The sequence below is a fragment of the Alternaria burnsii genome (genome assembly GCF_013036055.1).
Source record: "Alternaria burnsii strain CBS107.38 chromosome Unknown 740, whole genome shotgun sequence".
Taxonomy (NCBI): Eukaryota; Fungi; Ascomycota; class Dothideomycetes; order Pleosporales; family Pleosporaceae; genus Alternaria; species Alternaria burnsii.
The window spans coordinates 517,964-544,646 of record NW_024066112.1 but is presented as its reverse complement, the minus strand read 5'-3'; the positions used below and the strand labels follow the sequence as shown (position 1 = coordinate 544,646).

Genomic DNA, 26,683 nt, shown 5'->3' with positions numbered 1-26,683 from the left:
GACCCAAAGCATACATGAGGGCCCCAGGTAGCTACGTAGGTAGGCTCAGACAATACCGAGAAAAGCGACCACGAAGTCTATCAAGAAACACCGCCATCTACGACTGATCAGCTTCTGGTAGAAAGTAAAGAAGCATCTAGAAAAGGTTAAGCCTACCGAAGTTGTATCGCCTACGACGGGTGATGATCGTGGAAGAGCGCTTTTCAAGAGTTTGACGGCATTTCGGAATGCATCGCTCGGAACTGGTCGGAATACCTAGCTATCACAAGCGCGGGGTCTCCGCAGCCTACCATGACGTTTATCACCATAGTGCAGCACGATAGGGTCTCGCAATCCGCAAACGTATTCAGTGAAACCAATGGGCGAATCGACATCCAGAACACGAGTCACGACAAGTGTATGGCTATCGTACGGCAAATTCTCCTACGGCAAAGTTCCGACTTCCCATCCCGAACCGAAAGATTGACAGGCCTATACCGGCCCTATCGGATTGCCAGACTTGCAAGTATATTAAGCATCACCTGTCTAAAGCATTACTCGTTCTTTGTTCTTACTCTCTTATCCCAGAATGAGCTCAATGGCGTCGGCCGACCACGCAAAGAGCGTATATGCTACTACCAGTGAAGCACTCCAAGCAGCCAAACAACGATTCGCAGAGCGGAACGCTAAAAGCTCGCATCTACACGAGGAATCGAACAAAGCCCTGCCAGGAGGTAATACGAGAAGTGTACTTCACACTGCGCCTTTTCCGGTATTCCTGAAGAGCGGCAAAGGGTATCAAGTTACGTCCGAGGATGGTCAAACCTATACAGACCTCGTTGGCGAATTTACTGCCGCTTTATATGGCCACTCGCAACCCCTCATACAATCAGCGCTGGTCGATGCTATCAACAAGGTTGGTCTCAACTTGGGTGGAACGACTACCCTGGAGATGAGGCACGCCGCACTGATATGTTCGCGATACAAGCTTGATCTTATTCGATTCACAAACTCAGGCACAGAGGCAAACCTTCATGCTATTCAAGGAGCGAGGAAGTTCACCGGCAAGAGGAAGGTTGTAGTTTTCACAGGGGGCTACCATGGCGGTTGCTACACGTTTCCGGGAGATCACCCTGCCGAGAACTGTGTAGACCAAGAGGAATGGGTTATTGCAGAGTTCAACGATGTTGAAGACACGAGGAGGAAGATCGAGGAGTCTGGAGACGTAGCTGCAGTGCTCATCGAAGGCATGCAGGGTAGAGGCCCGTGTCTCGTGGGTACTCATGACTTCCTGCATCAAGTTCAGGAATCAGCAAAGAAAGCCGGCGCAGTCTTCATTCTAGACGAAGTACAAACAAGCCGTTTGGCGCCAGGTGGACTACAAGAAGTTGAGGGGCTAGAGCCAGACATCACGACTTTGGGCAAGTTCCTCGGTGGAGGAATTACATTTGGCGCATTCGGTGGACGAGCAGACATTATGCGTGTATACGACCCACGAGAGAAAGGATCTTTAGGACATTCCGGCACTTTCAACAACAATACGCTTGGAATGACAGCAGGATACACTGGCCTTGCGAATGTGTACACACCCGAAGTCTGTCGCAACTTCAATGCGATGGGTGATAAACTTCGCCTCCGTCTCCAAGAGCTTTCGCACGGAACCAAGATGACCGTTACGGGTTTGGGTACGATCATGGGTATACATTTCTTGTATGATGGCAAGAAGGAACTAAGAAGCTTCCGAGATCGGCATGAGGACCTTGATCTGAGCATGCTATTCTGGCTCGAGATGATGGAAGCAGGATTCTGGATTACTCAACGAGGTAGCGTAGCCATCATCCTAGGTACACCCTGGGAGGAGTTGCAAAGGTTCTCAGACTGCGTACGGGGATTTCTGGAGAGATACAGGGGATTGTTGAGTATTTGATCTTCATGTATATGGAGATCAGATACACTGGAAGATGGAGTTCGTAGCCTCCCTGACATTGTATTCGGTACGATGTCGTGTTCCATGCAACTGCAGCTTTCCCCGGGACTCTGCGCACCAGACTACTCGAGGTATCCATATAGAAGGTCTCATAGTATTGTCGCTACAACGGGGTGTAGTCGCACTTGATTGTGACATGTTGTACCTCGGACAACGAGTCACCAATGCGCTTGCCGTCAATAGTGGATGCAAAGCTCCTACAGATCATGATACGCTTGAAGATCCTGACCATACGCTTACCCCTATCAGCCAGTGAAAGGTTATCGTTTTTAAAGACCTACTTGTCGAAAGCCTCCTTGCAGAACATTAGGGAAGCTTTCGGGTCGTCGTCCGCACAAAACGCTCTGCTATACATGAAGCAATCAATATCGTAATATCAAGTTGATGGTGGATGAGTATATGGCTAAGGTCGCTATCGAGGGGCTTTCCATTTCTCTAGGCGAGCCACGTCAGGACGACGAGAAGATGCAGATGGGTTAGAGCGACGTCGTTATCGATATCCACTTCTTTCAATGCGCATTCTTGATACCCTCGGCTACCTTCAAGACCAAGATTGAACACCGGTGTCGTATTGCAGCTATCTAGGTACTTGTCCTTCTACGGGTGGTCCCTTCCAGCAGGCTTGCGCCAAGCCCGCGACGGCGTGATCATCAGGAACTCCCGTTCGAGGACCTGTTTGGTGATCGCGGTAGAATGCACAGTAGGACAGATATATAATAAGTGTTGCGTCTTTAGAGTATAGGAATAATCGAGAGATAAATTATTAATTAAAGCAAAGCTCTAAAGAGCATTACTTTAATATAGAGAGTACTACTAGTGTACTCTCTTCTAGTCTAGTGCTGTACAGAGTACGAAGAGACAAAGCTTTCCTCGCTGTGCGTGTTTCTGCCGCAGTATGTTATTTAGGTTGAGCGAGTCTTGGGAAAGTGTCGAGAAGGATTGCAAGATTTAGAGCAAGCGAACTAATAGACATACTGTAGGCTAAGATCCGAAGAAATATTTACAGTCTACCATCTTCAAAGCACGCTGTGCGCTTGCATGAACTTACGCTGTTTGGTTGCTGTGCGTACTCGCCAGCGCGGGTTACGATCAAGTCACTGACTTTAAAGGCTATGTGAGTGATATACATGAACAGCAGATATCTAGCTCTTGTCTCTCACCTACTCTCTCACATACTACGCTCTCTTACTTGCCCTCTCGCTAAGCCTCTTCATATCCCGAGTGTCGACTAGCGACATCCCTATCTTGACGTATATCTCATCTCTCAATCTTTACTCCTCTATCTTCTCTACTCCCGACTCGATTATTGCATTGACCGTGCCGCCAAGGATAAGAGAGACAGAGTCAACATTGTGAGTCAGAAGGTCCTGTGTTGTAAACCCGAGTAACTGATGCAAGTGAGCAGGCAACCCCACGACAGGAACTGGCGTTTAAAGGTCGATACATGATCTTCGCAAGAAGCCACAGCGGCGAAGTCCTTGAGGTGACCTATTTCCCATCCAAATCGCGAAGCAAAAAGCCTATCCTTGCACCCAGGCCGTTCTACTGCTATTGATTCAGCTCTCTAGCTCTTCTCAAGTACCTGCTTTTGGTTTAGTTTTCTAGCTTCTTTCTGTACTCACCATTGATTCAGTTCTCTGGTCTTTTATACTAGCTATTAATCAAGTTCTTCAACTCTTCAGTTCGGAAAAGTAATCACATCTGGTACATTGTGTTCGACTCCCTATCTGCGCGTGTGGCACGCACATAATCTCGTCGCAATAGGCTGTTGTCGAAGTATTGACAGACACAATCAGCCGCGGGTGCATTGAAGTCCTAGAAGACTACATCACTGTCACTGTTTATAAGTCTTCCGTTTTAGAGATAATGTAGGCTGTAAGCTTGAGCTTAGTATTTCTGTACCTATCTGTTTGCTTCCTTGTATGAGATGCAAGGTGTAGAGATGAAACACGAGTTGAGTAATAAGTGAGATTCTGCGTACGGATCTATGTAAAGGTACGTAGGGATCTTGACGTTCCTCGCACGGGTCACATTGCTAACCAGCGTGACACGTTCTACCACGTGATCGTGCGAAGGTCATCGGTTTTGCTCCACCACACAAGGAAGCATTGCACATTTCATAAATTTGTTGATAATTCTTTACATTCATTTATATCATCATGATTACTTGAGCTATACATAGTACCTATGAGATCCTTCGCTAAAAAACCAGCATAGCGCTTAACCGAACAGAACATCGCCAAGACGAATAGACACGGTCTTGGTCTGGATGTAGTTGTCCAGCGCCGCCTCTCCCAACTCGCGACCAATGCCGGACTCCTTATAACCTCCAAATGGCAATTGCTACATTGATCAGTTTGTGGTCTAAATCTTTGGGGGGGGGGGGAGGACGGTCATACCCAGTGAAGAGTGTTGTAGGAGTTAACCCAGACAGTTCCCGCACGGAGTGCGTTGGCAACCTCGATGGCAGTGGTGAGGTTGGATGTGTGTACAGCAGCAGCGAGACCGTATGTGGTGTTGTTGCCAATCTTGATGACGTCGGCCTTTGTCTTAAACTTGGAGATTGTGCAGACGGGGCCAAAGATCTCTTCTTGCTGAATCTTCATGTCCTCGGTTACGTTGGAGAAGATCGTAGGCTCGATGAAGTAACCCTTGTCACCCTTACGGTTGCCACCAGTCTCGACGGTCGCGCCAGACTTCTTGCCCTCCTCGATGTAACTGGATTAGAAGTTAGCAACGGTATTTTACACAGAGGTAGTAATGCTTACCCCATGATACGGTCGAACTGGAGCTGCGAGACTTGAGGACCCTGGAAGGTGTCCGCGGCGAATGGGTCACCGACAGCGTTCTGAGCAGCCCGCTCCTTGAAGCGCTGGATGAACTTGTCGTAGATCTCTTCTTGGACGTAGATACGTGAACCAGCACAGCAAGCCTGTCCGTGGTTGAAGTAAATACCAAAGTTGACCCAGTGGATAGCCTCGTCAAGATCTGCGTCGGCGAAGACAATGTTGGGGCTCTTGCCTCCGAGCTCAAGAGTGACCTTCTTCAAGTTGGAGCCAGCGGCAGACTTCATGATTTGACGGCCGACAACGGTTGAACCAGTGAAGGCAATCTTGTCAATGTCCATGTGGGCGGACATGGCAGCACCGGCGATCTTTCCGAAACCAGTGATGACGTTGATGACACCTGGTGGGAAACCGGCCTCCTGGATCAGTTTGCAGGCAATATATGCGGAGAGAGGTGTCTGCTCAGCAGTCTTCAGGACGACAGTGTTACCAGTGGCGATGGCAGGACCAATCTTCCATGACCACATGAGAATAGGGAAGTTCCATGGGATGATTTGACCGCAAACACCAATCTGAGAGCGTTAGCTATGAGGCCTGAATATTGAGAGAGAATTCACTAACAGGCTCCTTGCGGATGTAGTTGAAGCTGTCGGGTGCTGTGTCGACGACCTTGCCCTCAATCTTGTCGGCCCATCCTCCGTAGTACCTCAGGCAACCAGCGGCGGCGGGAACATCGACGTTCTTGGCCATGCTGAAGGCCTTGCCGTTGTCGAGAGCCTCGACAGCAGCAATGAGGTCGGCATTCTTCTCGAACAGATCGGCGAGCTTGTTAAGCAGCTTTCCCCTGTTCTCTGGCGTCTCCTTTCGCCATGGGCCGTTGAAGGCTTTGCGGGCAGCAGCAACAGCGATGTCAACATCCTTCTCGGTGGCCTCCTGAACACTGCAGATGACCTCCTCAGTGGAGGGGTTGATAACATCAAAGGTCTTGCCGTCAACGGCTTTTACGAACTCATTGTTGATGAAGCTGGTCGAGCTGTTAGTGCTGGCACGTGTAAAAGGCAATACCGAAGCATTGTACTACCCCCGAAGACAATCGGAGGCCATCGGGGGCCTGATATCCCACTTACAGTCCGGTGGGCTGCTCGAACTCGCCCGTCTGGGGGGTTGTGAGCTTTACAGATGTCATAGCTGTTAAAACAAATTGGGGTATATGAAGAAAACAGAGAGGTGAAGTGTGTGAGGGGTAGAGGCATAGGCAAAACTTAAGTACTTTCAGGAGCTCCGCATGACGACACTAGGGAGTATCTCCACTTGACAAAAAGACAGCAGCACGATCGCCCAGACAGCCTCGGCCATCAGGAGCCCGTCTCGAGAATGCTCTGTAGCCTATTGCGTGTCTGATAGATGCATGGCCGGGTGGCGCTTGACGCAACGGCGGAAGCTCCTGCCCCGCTCTTGCAACCAGTGGTAAGCTACCCCTCCCCCGCAGTTCTCCTCTGAGAGTCGCTGAAGCCGCACCTAACCTTGCTACACGCGGTACTCGATCCTCCAATTTGGAATAGACACCTATTGGCAGCTCATGCGCATCCGCAAAAGCTCGCGGATCTCCACCTACGTCGCGTGGCCGTCTCTATACAGCGTGTTTTCAGCTGCATAACTCATGTACTAACCTCGGAGCTCTAGACACGTACCAAGTCAAACATACCCACCATCGGAGCCACAGCGCTAAATCCGAAGTGGCAGCCCTATAACCCATATCGTCGCACCCCGAGCAAGCTCGGCCCGTTTTAAAGCGAGCACCCGTGTGTCAACGGTCACCTCTAATCCATTCACCGAGCTAGAATATTTGCTCTATGTCTGTCGGCAATGTGTTTAGTATTCAAAAGTTCCAGCTCTTCCGATGCGTAAGCTGTGTCGGATGAATGCTCCTTTCACCCAGCCATATCCTAGTCGGAGACTAAGATAGCCGCGGGCCTCCACCCTACCTAGTGGGTCGCGGGGAAAGTGCGACAAAATTTGAACTAATAATATTTGGCGTGATACTTTCGCACGAAAGGGTACTGCGGCGCGAATAGGAGCGCTTCACGGGCGAAGACGTTGTAAACCGGAAGGCAATATAGCACACATGAACAGATGATGGTGTGATGTGCGCGCCTGGAACGCCCCGACATGTCAGCCACGAGTGTGATTCATATCCTGTGTTGTTGAGGAGTCGTCCGGACGTGAGAGCACGGAGCAATTCCGCTGTACATGGCCGACTTTTGCAGCAAGCATTCCTAAGCTCTCGCAGATCTACTATAAGATCTTCTCTTTCAAGTATGTCAATGCTCACCTTGCGTCCACGTGGGATTGATTGATGCCACGTCTCGACTGCAAACTGGGTGGGTACAGCTGCTTATCAGCTCGGCATATGTGCCGATCAACAGCATCAGATTCGTATCCCATTCGTCCTGAAACTCATCGTAGCCGTGAACATGCAAACAGAGTCAAGCGCGGTTCTGATGAAGAGATTTCACAGGGGGAAGTCGACAGGGGGAGAAGTCTTTATCATGTTCCCGAAGCCATAGCCGTTCTTGATTGAAGCTAACTCGAAGCTAACGTCGCAATTTAGGAGCCGTACATGAACGTCTATGAGTAATGTACAAAAGTCAAATCGTGTCCAGTGCTGACCAGCTGTTTCCGAAAAGATGACGCCTCCAAGAAAAGAAAGATTGAAAGCAGACCGACTGGCAAAAAAAGCCGTCGGATTTCGTTGATGCTCGATTAAACCATGAAAACTGAAGTGAAAGGAGGACGTCTCAAAGCAGATAGAGCTCAGAGCATCTCATCATCCATGGCAGTGTCACCGCCGGCGGTGATCTGAGCGACTTCAGCAGTACCAGCGGCGGCATTGGTCTCACCACCAGGGAAGTAGTCGGCCATTTCAGCATCGAGCTCCTCAACGGTCTTCTTCTTGGGACGGGCCTCGCGACCTCCACGGCCCTTGCCCTTGCCACGAGTTTGACCACGTCCGCGTGTGGCACCAGGGGCTGCCTTCTCGGCGGTGGCGGGCTTTGGCTTGTCCTTCTTTGGTTGGCTGTAACCTGATTAGTTGCTGATACCAAGACACTAGGATGATCATACGTACGTTACACGGTCGGCAAGCGAAGCCGGGCGGGTAGTGGCAGGGATAGCGGCAGCGCTGACGAGCATCTCGACGCGAACAGGGCGACCATCGATCTTGACACCATCAAGAGCGGCCGTGGCCTTGGCGGCTTGGTCGTGCTTGTTGAAGATGATGGTAGCGCTACCCACGCTGCGACCCTGGGCGTCGTACTGGAGAAGAACCTTCTTGGGACGACCTACACCAACAGCTGAAACAAAGTAGTCCTATAAGGCGTATTAGTCGTCGTACCAGGGATTAAACATTTGCGCAAATGGATCATCATTGACAAGGACGTTTGACAAGGAGGTTCCGGCGTCGGCGGTGGGTATTCGTCGAATCCATATTACACGGTCAAAAGATATCGCTCGAAAAGCGGGTGTCCTGGTCAAAGTACAGTGAACACAAGGTTCAGTGAGACGAAGCATACTCAGAGCGAGAGCAGTTGTTGCGAGTAACGTGTTGTAACGCTGCGAACCAGTCTTGTGATGTCTGCCCACACATGTGAAAGCCATACGGCTATTCGTAACTGGATCTGGATTCGCGTCTCGCTGCTCTTTTGATTGCCTGGAGTTGCTGCAGGGCTACCAGGAATATGTCACTGGTGCGCTGCCGTCTTTGCTTGCACTTGATAGGTGTAGCATGTGACCAGGATCACCCACTTTCGTCGCTGCGATACCCTGGAGTGTTCGCATGCTGCTAGTCTTCTACCGGTCTTGTGTGCCCAACACAGATCTCGGTGTGACTTCGGGCAAGCTATGGCTCAACATCCATGCCGGTTGTGGAGTGGAAAGGCTCGGTTCGTCGGATCGAAATCGTTCATGCTTGCAAAAGCGAAGCTGCAGTAGGTTCAAAGACCTGCATCGGTCTTACATACCTGGAGTTGGGCATTGTCAATGTCCCGTGGCTGCGATATGTTAGTTGTGTTCGTGCGCGAGAGCTGTGTTTGACTTACCAAGTTGGATACCATGATCTTGGTCTCACCGCCGAGGGAGGCGGCGGGTGCGGTGGGGGCGGCCTTGGGCTGCCTGCCCTGCTGCTTGGTCGACTTGGAAACACCGCCTACAGGTGCGGTAGTGGTGGCAGGTCGTCCAGTGCCGGTGGACTTGCGACCGCTACGGCCACGGCGAGAGGTCTTGGAGGCCTTGAGGATGTCGTCGAGGCTCTGCTCCATCTTGTTTGAAGACATGTTGATGAGTGGTTGAGGGACGGTGATACTTGGTTGAGCGGGCGTTGATGAAATTGCGCGCTGGTGTCGAGAGGGCGACGTGAGCAGATAAAGTAGCGACGGCTAAAAGTCTCTTTGATGGAGGAGCGACTGAACCGGTGCAAGGCTGCGAGGACAAAGGGGCGCGTCTGATGACAAGGCGCGTTGTAGAGGTGAGACTCGCTGGATGGGGAGTCAAAGCGGGCTTGCGCGAAAGTAGAGAGTGTAGCGCTGGTTGTGGTAACTGCTGCTGATGAAGGGCAGATGGGTGGAGTATTATATGAAGAGGAGTGTGATGGTAAGATGAGGAAAAGGGAGAGCGCGAGGCAGCAGGACAAGAGAGGGCCGCGCCAAGCCCTGACACTGCCACGCATGCTTGGTGAGTGCTGATTGGCAAGGGTGCACGGCCGCACTTGCCCGCAGCTTCCATGGGTGTCGCGAGTGACGATAGCTCCTGCCATTCAGGCAACGGGTAACGATGGAGCGATAGCAAGCATGGCAGTCACTCCGGTGAGTATTGGATCATTCACCCTTCGCTTCACGCCCATGGCGAGACTAATGCGCGAACAGTGGCAGTTCAAGTTCTTTGACGTCTCGCAAGTCAAGCTCCCCGACGACGAGAGCTCCTTCCTGTCCGAGGTATGACGATGCCCTCCACACACACCTATACCTAGCCACCCAGTCTTATAAACATCAACAGATCGGGAATATCACGTGCATCACCTCTGGATCTGAAAGCATATTTCTGGGCAGCGCAGATGGCATTGTTCGCATCGTGTCGCAGGCCTTCAAGGTTGTGCGCTCATTCAAGGCCCATGATGCAGGCGCAATTACGCACATGAAGCAGGTCGAGGGCACTTCTCTTCTCGTCACCATAGCCGAAGATCTCTCTGGAGAGCCGGTGCTGAAAGTATGGGCTCTGGACAAGCTGGAGAAGAAGACAGGCATCCCGCGGTGTCAGAGCACCCTAACCGTCCACAATGGGCGCAAGCAGTTCCCCATATCCGCTTTCGCCGCACTCGACGACCTTTCGCAACTCGCCGTCGGATTCGCAAACGGTGCCGTCACTGTTGTCCGAGGCGACCTCATACATGACCGTGGCGCTCGACAACGGACGGTGTTCGAATCGGAGGAACCCATCACTGGCATAGAGTTCAGAGAAGGGAGCATCACAACATTGTACATTGCGACAACCGGACGGATCATGACACTAGTGATATCTGGAAGGGGTCAAGGACAGCCTGCAAAGTCTCTTGATGAGTATGGCTGTGGTGTGGGTTGCATGGCTGTGGACAAGGCATCGCGCGATGTCGTGGTCGCGCGAAGTGATGCAATCTACTACTATGGCCAACACGGTCGCGGGCCGCCGTACACATATGAGGGCGAGAAGAAGATGATCTCCATATTCAAGGATTACGTTGCGATAGTCGCGCCTCCTAAATCGAATGCGATGCCCCGGTCGAACCCTCTCCGTACTTTTGGCATCGGTGCCGCTGACGATGTTTTCAACACATCGAGCTTCACCCTGCTCAACACAGAGTTGAGGTTTGTCGCACATCAGGAGCAACTGACTTCGCAAGTGAAGGCTGTTATTTCCGAATGGGGTGACCTGTTCGTCTTCACACTTGACGGTAAAATCTTCAGATACCATGAGAAGCCCTTTGCTCAAAAACTGGACATACTGTACCAGCGTAATCTATACGTCTTGGCCATCAACCTAGCTCAGAAGGCCGGACTAGATTCGTCACAACAAAACATCATCCTCCGGAAGTTTGGCGACTACCTGTATTCCAAACAAGACTATGATACTGCTATGCAGCAATACCTGAAGGCTATTGACAACACCGAACCATCTCAGGTCATCCGGAAGGTATGTCATGGTTGATCCGCAACAAGATTCATGTTAATGTCTCGTCCAGTTTCTTGATACGCAACGGATACACAACTTGATAGAGTATCTTGAGGAGCTCCACGATCATCACAAAGCAACATCAGACCACACAACTCTCCTACTGAACTGTTACGCCAAGCTAAAGGACGTAGAGAAGCTGGAAGAGTTTATCAAGTCACCAGACGATCTGAAGTTTGACCTTGATACCGCCATCTTGATGTGTCGTCAGGGGGGCTACTACGACCAAGCGGCATTCCTTGCTCGAAAGCACGGTGAACACGAGCTGGTCGTGGATGTACTCATTGAAGATTCGAAACGGTACGCGGAAGCCCTCGCCTACGTATGGCGATTGGAACCCGAGGTAGCCTACTTCAACCTCATGAAATACGCGACGATACTGTTGCAGCACATCCCCAAGGACACGACGCAGCTTTTCATCGACTATTACACTGGAAACTTCCGACCCAAGAAGGATGCTATAGTCATACCGAACGCGCCTGCATCAGGAGGAGGCGGTGGTATGAGTATGGGCCTAGGAGTTGCATCGAGCGCTGTGCAAAACCTCGCTGCACTACTTCCTTTGCCATACATGAACACCAACGCGTTGGCATCGCCTCCCAGTGGTGAACAAAAGAGCACCATGAGCCAAGCTCAGATCATCGAAACGACTACCGATGAGCCCGCGCCAGAATACAAGGTACCGAAACCGCGAACTGCATTCTCCGCATTTGTCGATCATCCTCAAGAGTTTATAGTCTTCCTCGAGGCGTGTATCGCATCCAATGATCTACGCGAAGACGACAAAGTCGATCTTTACACAACCTTGTTTGAGATGTACCTCCACACTGCATCGTCGAAGAAGGATGGTGAGCGACAAGAGTGGGAGAACAAAGCCAAGAAGCTCGTCGAAGGCAAGGACATACCAATAGATACATCCAACGTCCTGCTATTATCTCATCTTTCCAACTTCCGCGATGGCGCCATCCTCGTCCGCGAACAACAAGGACTACACTTTGACATATTCCGATCCTACACCGCCGCAAACGACACTCAAGGCGCTATCCGCGCTCTCCGCAAATACGGCCCGGAGGAACCAGCACTTTACCCTGCAGCTCTCGCCTACTTTACTTCCACCCCTGAGATCCTTGCGGAAGCTGGCGACGAACTCGATGCAGTCCTCAAGAAAATCGATGAAGACGGTCTTATGGCTCCCCTCCAGGTGATCCAGACCCTCTCCACCAATGGCGTCGCAACAATGGGCATGATAAAAGCCTACCTCAGCACCACCATCGAGCGCGAGCGCGCAGAAATCGCCGCCAATCGCCGTAACATCGAAACCTTCCGCTCCGACACCACTGCCAAAAAACACGAGCTCGAGAATCTGAACACCAAGCCTGCTGTATTCCAGAACTCGCGCTGTCAGGTCTGCATGAAGAGTCTGGAGTTACCTGTTGTGCACTTTTTGTGTAAGCACAGCTATCATCAGAGTTGTCTGAGTACGGATGAGGATGTGCATGATGCGGAGGTCGAGTGTCCAATCTGTAGCTCGAACAACGCGACGGTCAAGGCTATCCGTAGGGCGCAGGTTGAGAGCGCGGAGAGGCACGATCTTTTCCAGGATGCGCTCAAGAGAGGCAAGGACGGCTTTGCGGTTATTAGTGAGTGGTTTGGTAGAGGTGTTATGGGTGTGGGTGGTTCGGACTAGGCGACTTGCAACTATAGCGAACGATGATTATACATGAGACGGATGGAAGATATGGTAATTCACTTGATGAAGTCGTAAAGATCATGCTTTGTTTCCTCTTTAGATCCTTCCATCCACTGGCGCCTTGGGCATTCCTGAAGACACCTCACGAGTTCTCAACCCCCCTGTAACTCCACAGCGGTATCCGAATGGCTTATATAAGCAACGGCAAGGTAATGTTCGATTCTGGGAAGCACGGGAGTTACAAGCTGTTAAACGATCTTTGTAAGTAACAGCTTATTACCTAGTCTCTGGAGGTAACAAACATTTTACTAAAATAGTAAATTGGTTTTTACACTACTCTAATCCTAAGAATGACCAGCTCTCTGGCTGCAAATTGAATGGCCAGTCCTCGAGTAGCTCAGATGGGAGCTGGAACTCGCCCATCGAACCGTGTAGGAACTCGCCTTCAGCCACCCTACCTCCTGATTCCACTTCCGTTGATTGCGCGCCACCTTCGTGGCTACCAGCCCGACCTGTATCTATGCCCGCACTTCTGTCTAAAGCCGGTTGCTGCTGCTGAACTAGGGGGTCTACAGACGAACTATGATTTGATTGCAGCGGCATGTAAGATCTCCCCACTGGCCAGCACTGAGCACGCATATACTCGTCGATACGCTCTACCTGTGCGCGCAAGCCCTTGCTAATATCAGTCGCACGAGACAATCCGCTTTCGAGGCTCTCGAGCAAATCTGCAATAGACAGCAACATGCTCCTGACCCTGTGATATGCAGCCTCAGAGAGCGGGGCTTCCATGACGGAGCCGAGGATTGTGCCTATGCCTGCGAGGTGATAGATGAGAGGAGTGCTAATGCCGCGAAGGTAAGCGGTGGGAATAGTCTGGAAAACAGCAAGGAGTTCCGCCGCAACGTTGCATTTGAGCTGCACGTCCGGGGGTTGCCGACGGTCGTCGTCAATGCTGAGAAAGAGCATACGTAACAACAACAATGTCGCCTGGATGTTCGCAGCCTGGAAGCCAAAGATGTCGCGGAGACGATTTCCTGTAGGTGGTGCAAATATCTTGAAATTGGACGGCAGGTCATGGTATCGCTCGGTTATAGACGCTAGCACGGCGGTGGAGGAATGGGAGGACAGCAATGTAGGTAACCCGAAAATGGTGGCGACGTCAATGCGATTGTCGATGAGGGCGGCGGGTTTGCGTAGCTGACTATAGGCATGCTCCAGTGTGAGATAAAGGTCGGTCGTAAAATTCCAGCCGCGCAGCCACGAGATGGTGGGTTTAGGGGATGGCAACGTGGCGAGGGGTGTAATGAGTTCGTCTTCGACTTCGGTCGGGTAGTGAACTCGAGCGTTGGCCCCGTATGCGTGGACGCTGCCGTTCCACACGATGGAGATGAAAACGTCAAGGGTGTAGGTTGACCAATACTACGATATAGGTCAGCGGATTCAACTGCTTGGGTTAGCGATGGGATATACCAAGCGTCGCCTTTCCTCGACTTCAATGTTCGTTATGTTCTTCGGCCAATACGCCTCGTCATGGAACTTATGAATTCCAACCAGGGTGAAATAATGTCCCAAGTATAGCTGCATGGCTTCAATATCCCCATATTGGATACCGGTAATGGACAACAGCGCGCAGGCCCGCATATAATCAAGCTCCCGAGCTGCTGTAAGGTCTTTAGGCAAATGGTCTTTCACTGCTTTGAAGAACGTCTCAGACGAAACAGTTTCCATATATGAGGCGTTCTTGTCCGACTCGAATAGCGCACCATCTCTCCCTCGGGCCGACGCCAAAGCACACACTGCCATAAGTGAGGTGAAAAAGCCATGATTCTTCAGGTAGTCTTGGTCGCGTACCTTCTTTAGCAAAGTAGGTTGGTGAAAGAGCGGGAATCTCAAAGTTCGACTTAGCATAATTTGCACAACAAGAGGTCAGATGAAGAAGTTCAAACGGACTATGAGGTGATATCCTGCCATTTAGGTAGCAAGGAAGTGTAACACCCTTACTAAGAAACGGAAAGCGGATGCTACTCACATTGGATAAACGACCCGGAAGTACACATCAACCAGATACTCAATCGTTCCTGCGCTCGCAGCCGCGAACGCTCTCCACGCCGTCTCTGGCCACTCCTCGGATAGATCTTCGCCTCTAACAACCATATTCTGCCCCCTGAATGTCGTGAACCCACTATTTGTCTTCCTTGATGATGCGATCTCGTTGCTCCTGGACGCACCTGCTATAGTCGCTGCACCGGCTGGCTGCACGACAGGTCGTGGCAATGCTAAACTCAGTTGCTGAGGCTCGTCATGGTTTTGGTCCTGGTGTTGCTGTTGATCTCGAGGTTCGATATCAACAGCTAGAGATGACCCAGGTTCACTGGAGTGGAGGTCGCCAGCTGCGCGTCCGCGCCTCAGCGGGCGGTTGTAGGTGCAGGCCACGTCGAAGTCATAGCAGTTCTGGCAGCTTTGGAAACCGGTTGTACTGGGGCGACATCTGATGCTGCGCTTGTGGCAGAAATCACCTTGGAAGTTCGCTCGTTAGCCGAGGTACGAGAGCATATAGAGGGGTGCGTGAGGAGCGCATGCATTGCGACAGGGTGCTATGTGGGTTCCAGGTGAGGAAGGGATCAGAATCGAGGCGCAGACGAAAAGTCGATGTAAAACATTGCATGAACGACTGGAGACCATAGCGACCCCGGTGTCTGCGAGATGCTTCTATCGCTGATTCGGGAGCAGAGAGTAAGACCGGTACAACTTGGGATCATTATTCCCTCATCCACCGTCAAAGACGTCGACGTTGAAGAACAACCACATTACGCGCAGACAACAAGATTAGAAGGAATATGTGTACATGCGCGGTGCAAGAGTTCAACACGTACAGGCTCTACTTGCTCGTAGGAGTTTTTTCGGACGATGCTTGTCCGCCGACATGGATATCAAACCTTTCTTGAAGGGGCTTATCGGACTTCAGCTTATACACTGATGACGGACGACTGGTCGAGTCAATGAGTAAGACAGTGACTGATTAGGTAATGGAAGAACGTGGTTGTTGAAGTTTTGGATGGGAATAAGGGCTAGCGGGCTAGCATGCCGAGGTCTACCTGTTCACTCGGTGATGCCTGCTAGCGTCAAGAGCCCGTGGTACGCCAAGCACGATTCGTCCATTGTTAATCACTTACCACTCATCAAAAGTGCCAAGGCACGAAAAGTGGCCCCGTTACCATCCAGTTTGACACTTTCCATACTGACGGTTGAGCCTTTGATGCTTAGCTAGCTAGCTATGTGTACAGAGTCCGTGCAGGTCGAAAACTCTCCTTGGTGATGGTTAGTTGACGTGATGACTGAATCATCGTCCATCCGGAGACAAAGCCCTCTCTAGTCACATGCGAGCACATACGTTAGCTCTCCACGGAGCTTGACCGCTCATCAAGAAGTTGTCTCGGTATAAACTTTGTCCATTTCTGATTGGTGCTTACATTCAGACTGCACGCAAGAGGTTGTAAGGGAACAAAAAGCAAAGGAGCGAGTGGTGAGAAAGGTATAAGAAGAAATATTGTATAGCGAAACGCTACAAAAGTAGCATCTACGATACGTTCGATTATGCTCACTAACGACAAACAGGCGCAGCTCCTTCCCAAGAACAACCCCTATCAATACCAAAGTACGACTTCCAATTGATCTGAAACATATATCTCTATGCGCCAGAGTTCGTTTGTGCTATCGCGAACGCAATACATGCAGCTCACTGATCTACAATACATGTCTGAAGGGGCTACTCAAACAGATTCAAGCTCGAGAGCCTTGTCTTTATCAAAATAATCCGAGTGTTCGACATCAGGAACGCCTTTCTTTTCCAGCAACTCGCCTTGGTTGCGGTAGGCCTGTTCCATGTGCCAGTTGAAAGGGCTACCCGTCGAGAAGAGGGCCCCAATAGATTCGAGGGAGCGACCCGCGGTTTCCGGGTAAAAGAGGTATACGACGGGGATCCAGAGTAAGTTAAGACCAGCAAAAAGGAAGTACGTGCGGTTTTCTAGCTTCGCGAACATGACCGGGTTGACTAGGACGGTCATACCAACGCCGATAGCCCAGCCTGTGATACCGAACCCGTTTCCTTGTGCGCGCATATCGGAGCTCCAGATCTCAGTAGGGATCAAGAAAGCGACGGTGCCCCAGGTTGACGCGTAAATTAGATTGAAAAGGAATAGCATGGCGACGGCCGCAGGCGCAAATGACCCTGCATTTTGAGGCTGGGACCGAGACGCTTCGTATAGCGAGGCAGCGATCAGGTTGACAGCAAAAAGCCCAAACGAGCCCAGCATCAGACACTTGCGGCGTCCGAGGCGATCCACAATATTAGCAGAGATGATTGTTCCAACAATGCCAACGGTGTTGAGACCACCAGCCAAGCCATTCTGGGTAAGTGTGGAGTAGCCCGCAGCCCGTAACAACGTGGGAGAGTATGCGGTGACAGCAGTGATACCGCTCCAAGAAGCCATAATCTGCAGTAACAAGCAGAGCCAGGCGCGGCGGCCCAAGTGAGCGCCAGGCTTGCCACTCCGACCCATGAGAATTTTAGCGAACTCCACAGGGGAGCTGGGCTTACTCTCTTTGGCCACAGCGACAATTTCGAGGAATTCTTGCTCAACATCAGGTGTATAGCCGCCGCGAACATGGGTAAGAACCTCGCGCGCATCGTCATAACGACCAACGGATGCAAGGTAACGGGGAGAGTCTGGAAGCGCCTTTATTCCAAGAAGGAGGAGTAGGGCTGGGATGCACTGAAATGCCAGTAGGAATCGCCAGCGTATATCAGAGTAGCCATTGTTTATGAAAGCAAGGCCGAATGAGAGCCAGTAGGCAACCGAGATGCCCAAGTAGTTGGCGATGAAAACGTATCCAAGAAAACCACCGCGATGGGAAGCCGAAGAGGTCTCAGAAACGAGCACAGGGGTGATGCCGGTAAGTGCACCAGTTCCAAGGCCAGTAACTATGCGAGCAACGAGAATGAAATCGGAGGATTGCGTAGCAGCCTGAAGAGCACCACCGACTAGAGCAAAGACAGCACCGATCCAAAGACTAAGAATGTTAATGACCAGTTGACGCAAGAAATTGTTCAAGGCCGACTTACCCATTAATGCGACCAATGCGATCGGCTAACCACCCGCCTACAAAACTGCCCACTATACAGCCAAGGTAGTAGATAGAGACGATACCACCTTCGTGTAAGGTATCGGTGATCTTGCCATCTGAGTTACCAATGCCCACTTCCTCGACGTAGCGCGGCGAGCTGTTGACACCGCCCATCACACCTTGGTCATAGCCTTCAAAGAAAATGGAGATCAGGGAGAAAGCCTGAATAGCGATATTGAGCTGTGAAGCTGAGAGTTTCCTCCAATAAGTTGTGTAGCCCATGGTGAAGGTTGGCGACTGCTAAGGCATCCGAGTGACGACTACTGGGCTTTGGTGCTCGCTCCAAATATTGATCAATCGATAGGAAGGGTTGAAAGAAGACGCTGTGATATAGTCGTCTGTCAGGCTGGGTTTGGAAAGCTATATATACCTCACGTAGAGCCAAGGTCTTACAACGGATATACTGGGAATGCCCAGTAAAGACGGGACCCCAGACCGAAAATCTTGTAGACTCTCGAATGCAAACAAGCTTAACCCACACATACAACTAGTTCGCACATATTCCGGGGATAACTCTCCAGTATGCATCTCCACAAAACGCCTCCATGGGCGATCTCCGGAGAAAGCCGGTAAGGGTCAATGCGCAACTTAACTGGGGTGTCGGTTGCTGTGCGGAGAGAAAGCAATGCTGAACGGGAGACAGAGAGACACAGCCAGATGATGCCGATGTGACAAATCCAGATTGAGTCGGCGAAGTCTGAAGCGGTTTGCCGTTTTGCCGCGTTGCAGCTTAAGAGACCGCTTAGCCGCTTAGCAACCCGTGTAGGCGCGTAACCGATAGGTCGATTCGGCGACTAGAACGCCCTCCATTACCATCCTCAATATTCCCTCTTTACCCTGTCGGAAAGCCACTTGTTAGGCAATTAGCTAAGCCTACTATCCGGTTGTTGCCGTCCAAATGGCCAAGATCTCAGCCTCAGGGCAACGCCAAGGGTGCCATTTGATTCGATGCTTCGGATGTTCTTAGTCGCTCATTTCATAGTGGCGAACGATCCGCGTACTTGGGTATGTATTGTTTGTTCCACCTTAATAATAGCGTGAATGCCAGCCATTTGTAAGAGTGTTTAAATACATAACCCAGATGACTTTCTCTCGTCAACCTTCCTTTTGATTTAGGCCATCTCACTTCACTTCTCACAAATCTTATTTTTATGCTTCTCGCAGTCAACATCAGCATTTTCTAATCATAGTCTGCGCCACAATGGCTCTTCAAGACAGCAAACCCCTTGACCTTACGGTCCTGGGCTTGAACTCTGGTACTTCAATGGTAAGTCTCTATGAGCATTGAGGAACTCCACCTTTAGCGAATACTGCTCATCAATTTCTTCTACTTAATTCAATCACAACGCATGGATTTGGCATACCTTGCCCTGAACCTTGTTTTAGAACGAACATCATAATATCTCGTCTTACAATGTTTCCTCATGGTCAACACAAGAGACTCTCGATCTGAATAGTTGTTGACTTTATTAGGATGGCATTGACTGCGCTCTGTGTCGTTTCCGTCAAGAGACACCCGAGTCTCCCATGCATTTCGAGCTTCTCAAATATGATGAAGTGCCGCTTCCACAGCCTATCAAAAAGCGCGTTATGGACATCATCCTCCACGACCGAACGTCCGCATCCGGACTATCTGAGGTGAACGTCATTCTCGGGGAAACCTTTGCCGATGCCGTAGAAGAATTCTGCAAGAAACACAATGTGGACAAATCATCCATCGATGCTATAGGATCTCATGGTCAGACCATCTGGCTGTTATCTATGCCCAAGCCTGACCAGGTCAAGTCCGCGCTCACCATGGCTGAGGGCTGCTTCATCGCTTCTCGCACCGGAATCACCACCGTGACCGATTTCCGCGTCTCTGACCAGGCGGCTGGTCGTCAGGGAGCCCCGTTAATTGCTTTCTTCGACTCACTTCTACTCCATCACCCTACGAAGCTCCGCGCCTGCCAGAATATCGGTGGTATCGCTAATGTTTGCTTCATTCCTTCGGACAATAAAGGCGGCGTGTCAGAAACATATGACTTCGACACAGGCCCAGGCAATGTCTTTATTGACGCCGTCGTGCGCCATTACACTGGCGGCGAGCGTGAATACGACAAGGATGGTGAGATGGGTAGCCGGGGTACTGTTAACCAGGCCCTTGTAGACGAATTCCTGCAGCACGAGTACTTCAACCTAGACCCGCCCAAGACGACGGGCCGTGAGGTTTTTCGCGACACGCTCGCCTTCGAGTTGATCGACAAGGCCGAGAAATTGGACATGACTCCCGACGATGTCGTCGCCACCGTCACCCGCATCACAGCACAATCCATTGTAGACCATTACCGGCGTTACGCTCCAGCTGATATGGAGATCGAGGAATTGTTCATGTGCGGCGGCGGTGCCTACAATCCCAACATCACCAGCTTCATCCAACAAGCGTATCCTAATACCAAAATCATGATGCTGGATGCGGCCGGTGTACCTGCAGGCGCAAAAGAGAGCATCACCTTTGCTTGGCAAGCTATGGAGGCTGTTATAGGCCGCTCAATTCCGGTCCCTACCCGTGTTGAGACCCGTCGCGAATACGTCCTAGGCAAGGTGTCGCCAGGTACCAACTACCGTAATGTGATGCAGAAGGGCATGGCATTTGGCGCCGGTCATGACCGGTTATCACCCGTTAGGGAGATGGTCAACTTCGTGGACGGCAAGATATTTGATAATAAATGGTGAGCGTTACAATTTTACACTACATTAGGGATTGAAAAAAAAAACTTAAATAAATGCCGACATTCTACTTAACGCTGATCGCAATGCTGTGACTATCTCAATACTATCCACTCGTACGCTATAATCCATCCCGCACTCTGTACATACGCCTTGATACTCGGCTGTGAAAATTTGATCCATGATAATTGACCCTAGCTGTTATTAGTGAATGGTTCGGTAGAGGTGTTATGGGTGTTGGTGGTTCGGACTAGGTAGCTAGGGGATATCTGACTATACTGAACTTTGGCGAAAGGATCATACATGAAACGAACAGGAGGTATAGTAACTTGCTGGAATGTTTATTCCGCAGTATTCGTGTTGAACAATGGCAAGATACAAGGATGGTTAGCTCGACTAACCATGCCATTGACTTTGTACACCTTCATAGGTGTCGTAAATTCATCTTTGTCAACATGTCATTCCGTGTCCAGCCCTCAACATACTGAGAACAGCATTTTTCAGCTCACGTGTCATTTTGTGTCGACGAAAATAGCGTTCGACTGAACCGGTCTGGCGCTTTCCACACTGCTCCTGCCATCCACTGGCGTCCTAGGCATCCCTGAAGACACCTCGCACGAGTTGCCCACCCCTGCATGATTCTCCAGTGGTATCTCATCGTCATCCACTATCTTAGTCCGTATCGAATACCTTACTTTTTTCACAACCTGGTGTCCTGAGTTCGCCGTCGTACCTCGCGTACCGTTATTCAGGATGTGTTTAAAGAGGGGTTTGAGCGACGGTAACGACGCAACAATGATCCCAACATCGTACTCGATGAAGCGCCACATGGTAAAAGTGTCGTGCACGTATGGGTCGGGATCGGTGAGGGCGGTCTTCTGTTTCTCGGACTTGATGATTGCGGCGATACCCGCAAATAACCCGAGAGCTAATATGCAGACTAGAGTTATCTTTGTGCGGCCGTTGAGTTGGAGCTGCCATACGAGGGGAACTAGTAGGAGGGCAAGGAGGAAGTCCGTGCTAATGGTAACGGCTGTGTAGCGTAAGTGTTTGCCGTTGAAAGGAGGGAGTTTACTCACCCGTGTTCATCATTCCTATGGCGGTAAACGTCGGTCGGTCGAAGCACACAGCAGTGCCTGTGCCGATGGGTGGTGGACGAAGTCTTAAATCCCACGTAGCTGCCACAGGAATGCACTGCCAGATCTGGATAAGATCAGTTTAGGTTGCCATCGAACGTCTCCATTTTCCAACTCACTGGCACATTGTTAGTTCGGCAGCAACTTGTAACGTTTTCGCGGTCACATACCCAATGTTCCAATACAAGCTGCAGTGAACAAGATCATGAACACGATAAAACATCGTAAGAACCATATGTACGCTTTTCTCGTGACCAGTCGCAGCAGGAAGAAAGCGATTGATATCTTGACCAATCCAACCCCAATACCAACAAGAATCGACTGCACTTGTCGAAGTTTTAGAAACTGCCGTTCATTTCCAGGGTTCATCCGTATCACTGAGAGGTGTTTCCCTAAGCCCAGTTTAGTCTGTTCGGCATACACGATGAAAGTCGCCATGGCGAATCCAAACGCAAGTAGCATTGTCCAGTCGTCCTTGCCGAAACATCTCAGCATAACGACTCGGACGTAGCATCTTAGCACGACAATGAAGGCTGTGACTCCAAATAGGACGCCGGTCTGTGTTAAGAGCAGGGGTTCGTTGGTGTAGGCAATATAATCAGGATTCGAGAGGTCCGGATTTGCATCAGCCGGGTTGATACCGGACATGGTGATTGCGAAGATGACACTTGAAAAATAGTAGGGAAGAGATCAGGAGATAGTTATGCATTCTTTGAGGCATCCCGAGGAGTTCTGTACTTATCACATACTGCCATACGCCGTCCCATTACCGCGCGGCACGAATCGAAAGGCTCTCGAGGTCATCAATTTCTCTTGCTGAAACCTGATATTGGAATAAATCCCTTGCTGTTCTCCCGTCTATAGGCTAGTGTTTGGTAGACTTGGCTTCGAGGATCAGCTCGGTTGGCGGAACTCGGAGCGACATGACCGTTGCAAAGACGAGTGTGGAGAGGATTGCCTCTCACACCCGGTGAACCACCGTTTGGATGAAGTGACCAATGTGCTAATGCATGGGCTGACGAGTGTCTTGACTCAAGCATTGTCGATATAACAGATTCTTCCTAGATGATAATAAGACTGTGAACCAGGCACTCGGTAAGCATGGTTAGTATCCTTCGGTTCAGATAATGGACACGGTTCGGAGTGAAATTTTCCACTATGCCCGACTTCCAGGATTCAAACTAGATGTTTTGTCGTGTCCAGCAGGATTGTGGCGCGGTTGCTGAGCGAAGCTGCAGGATGGTCGATGTAACGTAGCAAACGTACCATATTCACAGAATGATGGGTGTCGAAAAGGAATTTGGAGATCTTGGTGAGTTTGGTACATGCCACAGTGTCAGATGCCGAATTGAGAAGGCATTTGAGAGGTATCATACTCATTCGTGCTTTCCTCATCGCATTTAGGGAAACATAAATGAGGCGGCTTTTCGCCACAATTTTCTGGTCAAGTGGGGATGGAAGCGAAGTGATTGAAGGATGCGCGGTGAGGAGACGTAAGGAGGTCAAGAGACCGAGATGAAGATGCAGCGGCTTGATGCCCCGAGCCGCCTCCGACGTGCTTGGCATTGCGGCGCGGGTGCGGGTCGAGGTTACCGCCCCCGCAGACTACCTGTTCTGACCATCACTAATCTTCGAATTCCCATCATCATTCATAATATGCGTGAACTAAGGTCCCGTCTCAAATCATCTCCCAAGCACATGAGATAGCGGGCTTCTTGACTGCGTTTGGAAAAAATGGATCGCCCGTGGGATTGAGGCGTTGTACCCATGGTCATGGCACTCGTATGTACATCAAGCTAACCGCAGCGGAGCAGCGACACCCACTGATATTTAGATCCAATCCTACGCAAAGGGTTCACGAAGAGATGCCTACGTTACCCAACAGATTCGCCTAACGCCGGGAATATCGATCTGCATCTCGTTGATTTGATGTACCGACGTCGCGTCCAGCCATCTTTTTAATTCCGCGCCACAGATCCTACGAGGATTCATCTAAGCATCTAGATTGCCATGGAGTATGGCAAAGTAGATCCTTCATGCCAGGCCCTGAGTCGGCATCGCATGTTCCTCGCTTCGCACACACGCTGTTCTGCAGGGGAGGTTGAAGCCAAGAGCACCAGTGTGCAGCAAGCGGCAGGTATATATGGAGAGCAGCATCGTCAATGAGTTTTCGGGCGCACCAGAGCAGTCCCATTCTTAGATCTCTCACTAATTGATCCTCCTTTCATCCAAAGAAGCAACGTTGAGCTATCAACACCAGTATCTTTGCTGCTATGCGCTTTTTCGATCTTGCGACTTTGGCGCTTGTGGGCGGTGCCGGTGCTTTCAAAGTTACGGAGCACGATAAATTGGCTGCTCTTGGCCTAGCAAACGTCGGAATTGATGTCGCAAAGAATGGCTATCCGAACCCTGGCCAGTGCACTCTGAAGAACGTGAAAGTTCGACGCGAGTGGTGTGTATTCAAATCCCCATTACAGAGCACACCCAATCGACTGATATCTTACCAGGTCGACGCTCACGAAGCCTGAGAGGCGTAACTACATCGACGCCATCAAGTGTCTTCACTCCAAGCCTGGTCTCACGCCAGCTGGGGTCGCACCTGGTGCAAGGAGCCGCTTCGACGACTTTGTCGTGACTCACGTCCAACAGACGTACTCTGTCCACGGAACTGTATGTCTAAATATGCAATGTCTCTTTGAATCAAACTACTCAGGTTACTCGATTGATCTGTGGCAGTTGAAGGGGTGACATGGTGTGCTGACTTTATCAGGCCAACTTCCTAGCTTGGCACAGATACTACATCTGGGCCTATGAGCAGCTACTGCGTGACGAGTGTGGCTACAAAGGATACTTACCATACTACAACTGGGCATGGTGGCATGAAGACCCCGCTTCATCTCCCCTCTTCGACGGCAGTGATACCAGTATCGGTGATGCTGGTGCCTACGTTCCTGGAAGGAACTATACTTGTCTACCTTCCGAAGCGGCGGGATGCCCAATCAAGCTTGAGCCTGGAAGTGGTGGTGGCTGTATTTCCGGTCCTTTGGCAAACTGGACTTCAAGTATTGGGCCTATTCAAACCAAGGCCAAAGGAATCAAGCCGAATCCACAAGCTGACGGTTTGGGTTACAACCCGAGATGCTTAAGTCGGGACGTCAACAAGCACGCTGCTTACAGGTCGAGGGATGAGGTTATTACCGAACTCATCAAGAACAGCAAGGACATCCTTAGCTTCCAGAACCGCATGCAAGGCGATTTCCCGACCGGTTACCTTGGCGTCCACAGCGCTGGTCACTACACAGTGGGAGGAGATCAAGGCTCCGACTTTTTCAACTCGCCATCCGACCCCGTAAGTCTTTTTTATCACAATTCATAGTCATCTAAAATGATTGTTAACCCCAACAGGCTTTCTACTTCCACCACGCTCAGATCGACCGCACATGGTGGATCTGGCAAAACCAAGATCTCGAGAACAGGAGGAATGCGATCGATGGCACCATCACTTTCCTGAACTCGCCGCCGAGTCGTAACGGCACACTCAATGACACGCTGACCTTGGGTCCGATGTTGGATGCGTTTAAAAATATCACGAACAAGGATGCGATGAGCACGCTTGGAGGGCCATTCTGCTACATTTATTTGTGAATAGATCTTCAGGCCATCCATTGAAAATTAGATATCTTAACACAGGTATCACTCTTGAAGTGACTTGCGAGCATATGCTCTGAGTGTTGATGAGGCCACTCGCGCACTTGAGCGGCATAGTCAAGGTACCAGTAAGCCTGTTAACTCCGCATCGCGTCGCCGCCTCAGTGGCTTTAACATCAAGCCAACGTCCGCAATATCCATCATGGTATCATCTAAAGCTAAGCAGTGTGCTGTGTAACTAGCCAGCACTTACACTATCACTTCGCTAAGTTCTCAGTTTGGAGTTCAGTATCCGGAAGCTGTACGCGCCAATTACTTGTTACTCCGCCCGAACTATCGTCACGAAGCTTGAGGATCAAGGAGCACGAGCATCTGGTCCTGCAACCGAACACAGGTGACTTACAATATCAAGTCCTGTCCAATATGGCGATATCATACGCCAGAGATCATCCGCAAGGTTTCACCAATCGCATTGAGAAGGTGGCTATCGTAGGGGTAAGTCCTCCTGCATAACTGCCGTGTTTCTCTTATTGATTTGTCAGGCCGGAGGACAATTTGGAAAGCACTTGACGGAAGCGTTGTTGAAGACGGGTAAACACACAGTGACAGCTATGACGCGCACCAACAGTACCAACAGCTTACGGAAAGGCGTGCGTATTGAGCGTGTGGATTACAGTGGAGAGAACTTGGACGCCCTTGTTGATGTCCTCCGCGGCCAGCAAGTACTGATCGTCACCATGGCAATTATGACACCACGAGACGCTGTAAGCAAGCTTGTGCGTGCCGCGGCCAAGGCCGGCGTTGCGTAGGTCATGCCTAACTGGTTTGGTCACGACGCAGCCAACAAGAAGCTCTGCGATGACTCTATGCTCTCACCTTCTGGTGAAGCCATCCACGCTGAGATCGAGAATCTCGGTGTGAGCGCAAACATCCGACTCGTGTGCAACTTCTGGTACGAATTGAGTCTTGGCGGCGGTCCAGATCGTTTCGGCTTTGACTTCACGAAGCGATCTTTTATCGTGTTCGACGAGGGCGATGTTTCTTTCAACGTCAGCACCTGGGCTCAGTGTGCTCGGGCAGTTGCGAACTTATTCAGCCTCAAACAACTTCCTGAAGACGAATCGGACAAGTCGCCTACTGTATCACAGTGCAGTAATCGCCCCGTCTACATCTCGAGTTTTTGACTGAGCCAGATGGAGATGTTTGAGTCTGTCAAGCGAGTGACCAGAACGTCGGACGAAGACTGGAATATCACGCATGAATCTTCCGAAGAACGTTGGAACGATGGTTTTTCGGCAGTCAT

At 50.6% G+C, this 26,683-nt stretch overlaps 9 protein-coding genes across 9 annotated transcripts; 4 read left to right on the top strand and 5 right to left on the bottom strand.

Annotated features, from left to right (window-relative positions):
* Window positions 1-568: 568 nt before the first annotated feature.
* GT037_005030 (glutamate-1-semialdehyde-aminomutase) lies at window positions 569-1,906 on the top strand (the record flags this gene model as incomplete). Its single annotated transcript, XM_038930077.1, has 1 exon — window positions 569-1,906. One exon carries the CDS (start codon window positions 569-571, stop codon window positions 1,904-1,906), a length of 1,338 nt encoding a protein of 445 aa, XP_038787027.1.
* A 2,280-nt stretch (window positions 1,907-4,186) lies between these two features.
* GT037_005029 (aldehyde dehydrogenase) lies at window positions 4,187-5,938 on the bottom strand (the record flags this gene model as incomplete). Its single annotated transcript, XM_038930076.1, has 5 exons — window positions 4,187-4,309; window positions 4,366-4,684; window positions 4,735-5,324; window positions 5,374-5,776; window positions 5,880-5,938. 5 exons carry the CDS (start codon window positions 5,936-5,938, stop codon window positions 4,187-4,189), a joined length of 1,494 nt encoding a protein of 497 aa, XP_038787026.1.
* Window positions 5,939-7,566: 1,628 nt separating this feature from the next.
* GT037_005028 (uncharacterized protein) lies at window positions 7,567-9,083 on the bottom strand (the record flags this gene model as incomplete). Its single annotated transcript, XM_038930075.1, has 4 exons — window positions 7,567-7,828; window positions 7,880-8,121; window positions 8,772-8,801; window positions 8,850-9,083. The coding sequence occupies 4 exons, from the start codon at window positions 9,081-9,083 to the stop codon at window positions 7,567-7,569; spliced, it is 768 nt and encodes a 255-aa protein (XP_038787025.1).
* A 513-nt stretch (window positions 9,084-9,596) lies between these two features.
* GT037_005027 (vacuolar protein sorting-associated protein 11) lies at window positions 9,597-12,697 on the top strand (the record flags this gene model as incomplete). Its single annotated transcript, XM_038930074.1, has 4 exons — window positions 9,597-9,611; window positions 9,672-9,740; window positions 9,802-10,971; window positions 11,021-12,697. The coding sequence occupies 4 exons, from the start codon at window positions 9,597-9,599 to the stop codon at window positions 12,695-12,697; spliced, it is 2,931 nt and encodes a 976-aa protein (XP_038787024.1).
* A 336-nt stretch (window positions 12,698-13,033) lies between these two features.
* On the bottom strand, window positions 13,034-14,506 carry GT037_005026 (uncharacterized protein; the record flags this gene model as incomplete). Its single annotated transcript, XM_038930073.1, has 2 exons — window positions 13,034-14,122; window positions 14,174-14,506. 2 exons carry the CDS (start codon window positions 14,504-14,506, stop codon window positions 13,034-13,036), a joined length of 1,422 nt encoding a protein of 473 aa, XP_038787023.1.
* A 1,967-nt stretch (window positions 14,507-16,473) lies between these two features.
* GT037_005025 (major facilitator superfamily transporter sugar) lies at window positions 16,474-18,109 on the bottom strand (the record flags this gene model as incomplete). The annotated part of the gene is made up of 2 exons (XM_038930072.1): window positions 16,474-17,773; window positions 17,826-18,109. 2 exons carry the CDS (start codon window positions 18,107-18,109, stop codon window positions 16,474-16,476), a joined length of 1,584 nt encoding a protein of 527 aa, XP_038787022.1.
* Window positions 18,110-19,088: 979 nt separating this feature from the next.
* Window positions 19,089-20,602, top strand: GT037_005024 (upf0075-domain-containing protein; the record flags this gene model as incomplete). Its single annotated transcript, XM_038930071.1, has 2 exons — window positions 19,089-19,154; window positions 19,361-20,602. The coding sequence occupies 2 exons, from the start codon at window positions 19,089-19,091 to the stop codon at window positions 20,600-20,602; spliced, it is 1,308 nt and encodes a 435-aa protein (XP_038787021.1).
* A 506-nt stretch (window positions 20,603-21,108) lies between these two features.
* On the bottom strand, window positions 21,109-22,380 carry GT037_005023 (uncharacterized protein; the record flags this gene model as incomplete). Its single annotated transcript, XM_038930070.1, has 5 exons — window positions 21,109-21,629; window positions 21,676-21,799; window positions 21,832-21,850; window positions 21,903-21,920; window positions 21,974-22,380. The coding sequence occupies 5 exons, from the start codon at window positions 22,378-22,380 to the stop codon at window positions 21,109-21,111; spliced, it is 1,089 nt and encodes a 362-aa protein (XP_038787020.1).
* A 1,625-nt stretch (window positions 22,381-24,005) lies between these two features.
* Window positions 24,006-26,564, top strand: GT037_005022 (di-copper centre-containing protein; the record flags this gene model as incomplete). Its single annotated transcript, XM_038930069.1, has 7 exons — window positions 24,006-24,184; window positions 24,240-24,402; window positions 24,503-25,081; window positions 25,138-25,291; window positions 25,793-25,875; window positions 25,923-26,144; window positions 26,190-26,564. The coding sequence occupies 7 exons, from the start codon at window positions 24,006-24,008 to the stop codon at window positions 26,562-26,564; spliced, it is 1,755 nt and encodes a 584-aa protein (XP_038787019.1).
* Between the last annotated feature and the right edge of the window lie 119 nt (window positions 26,565-26,683).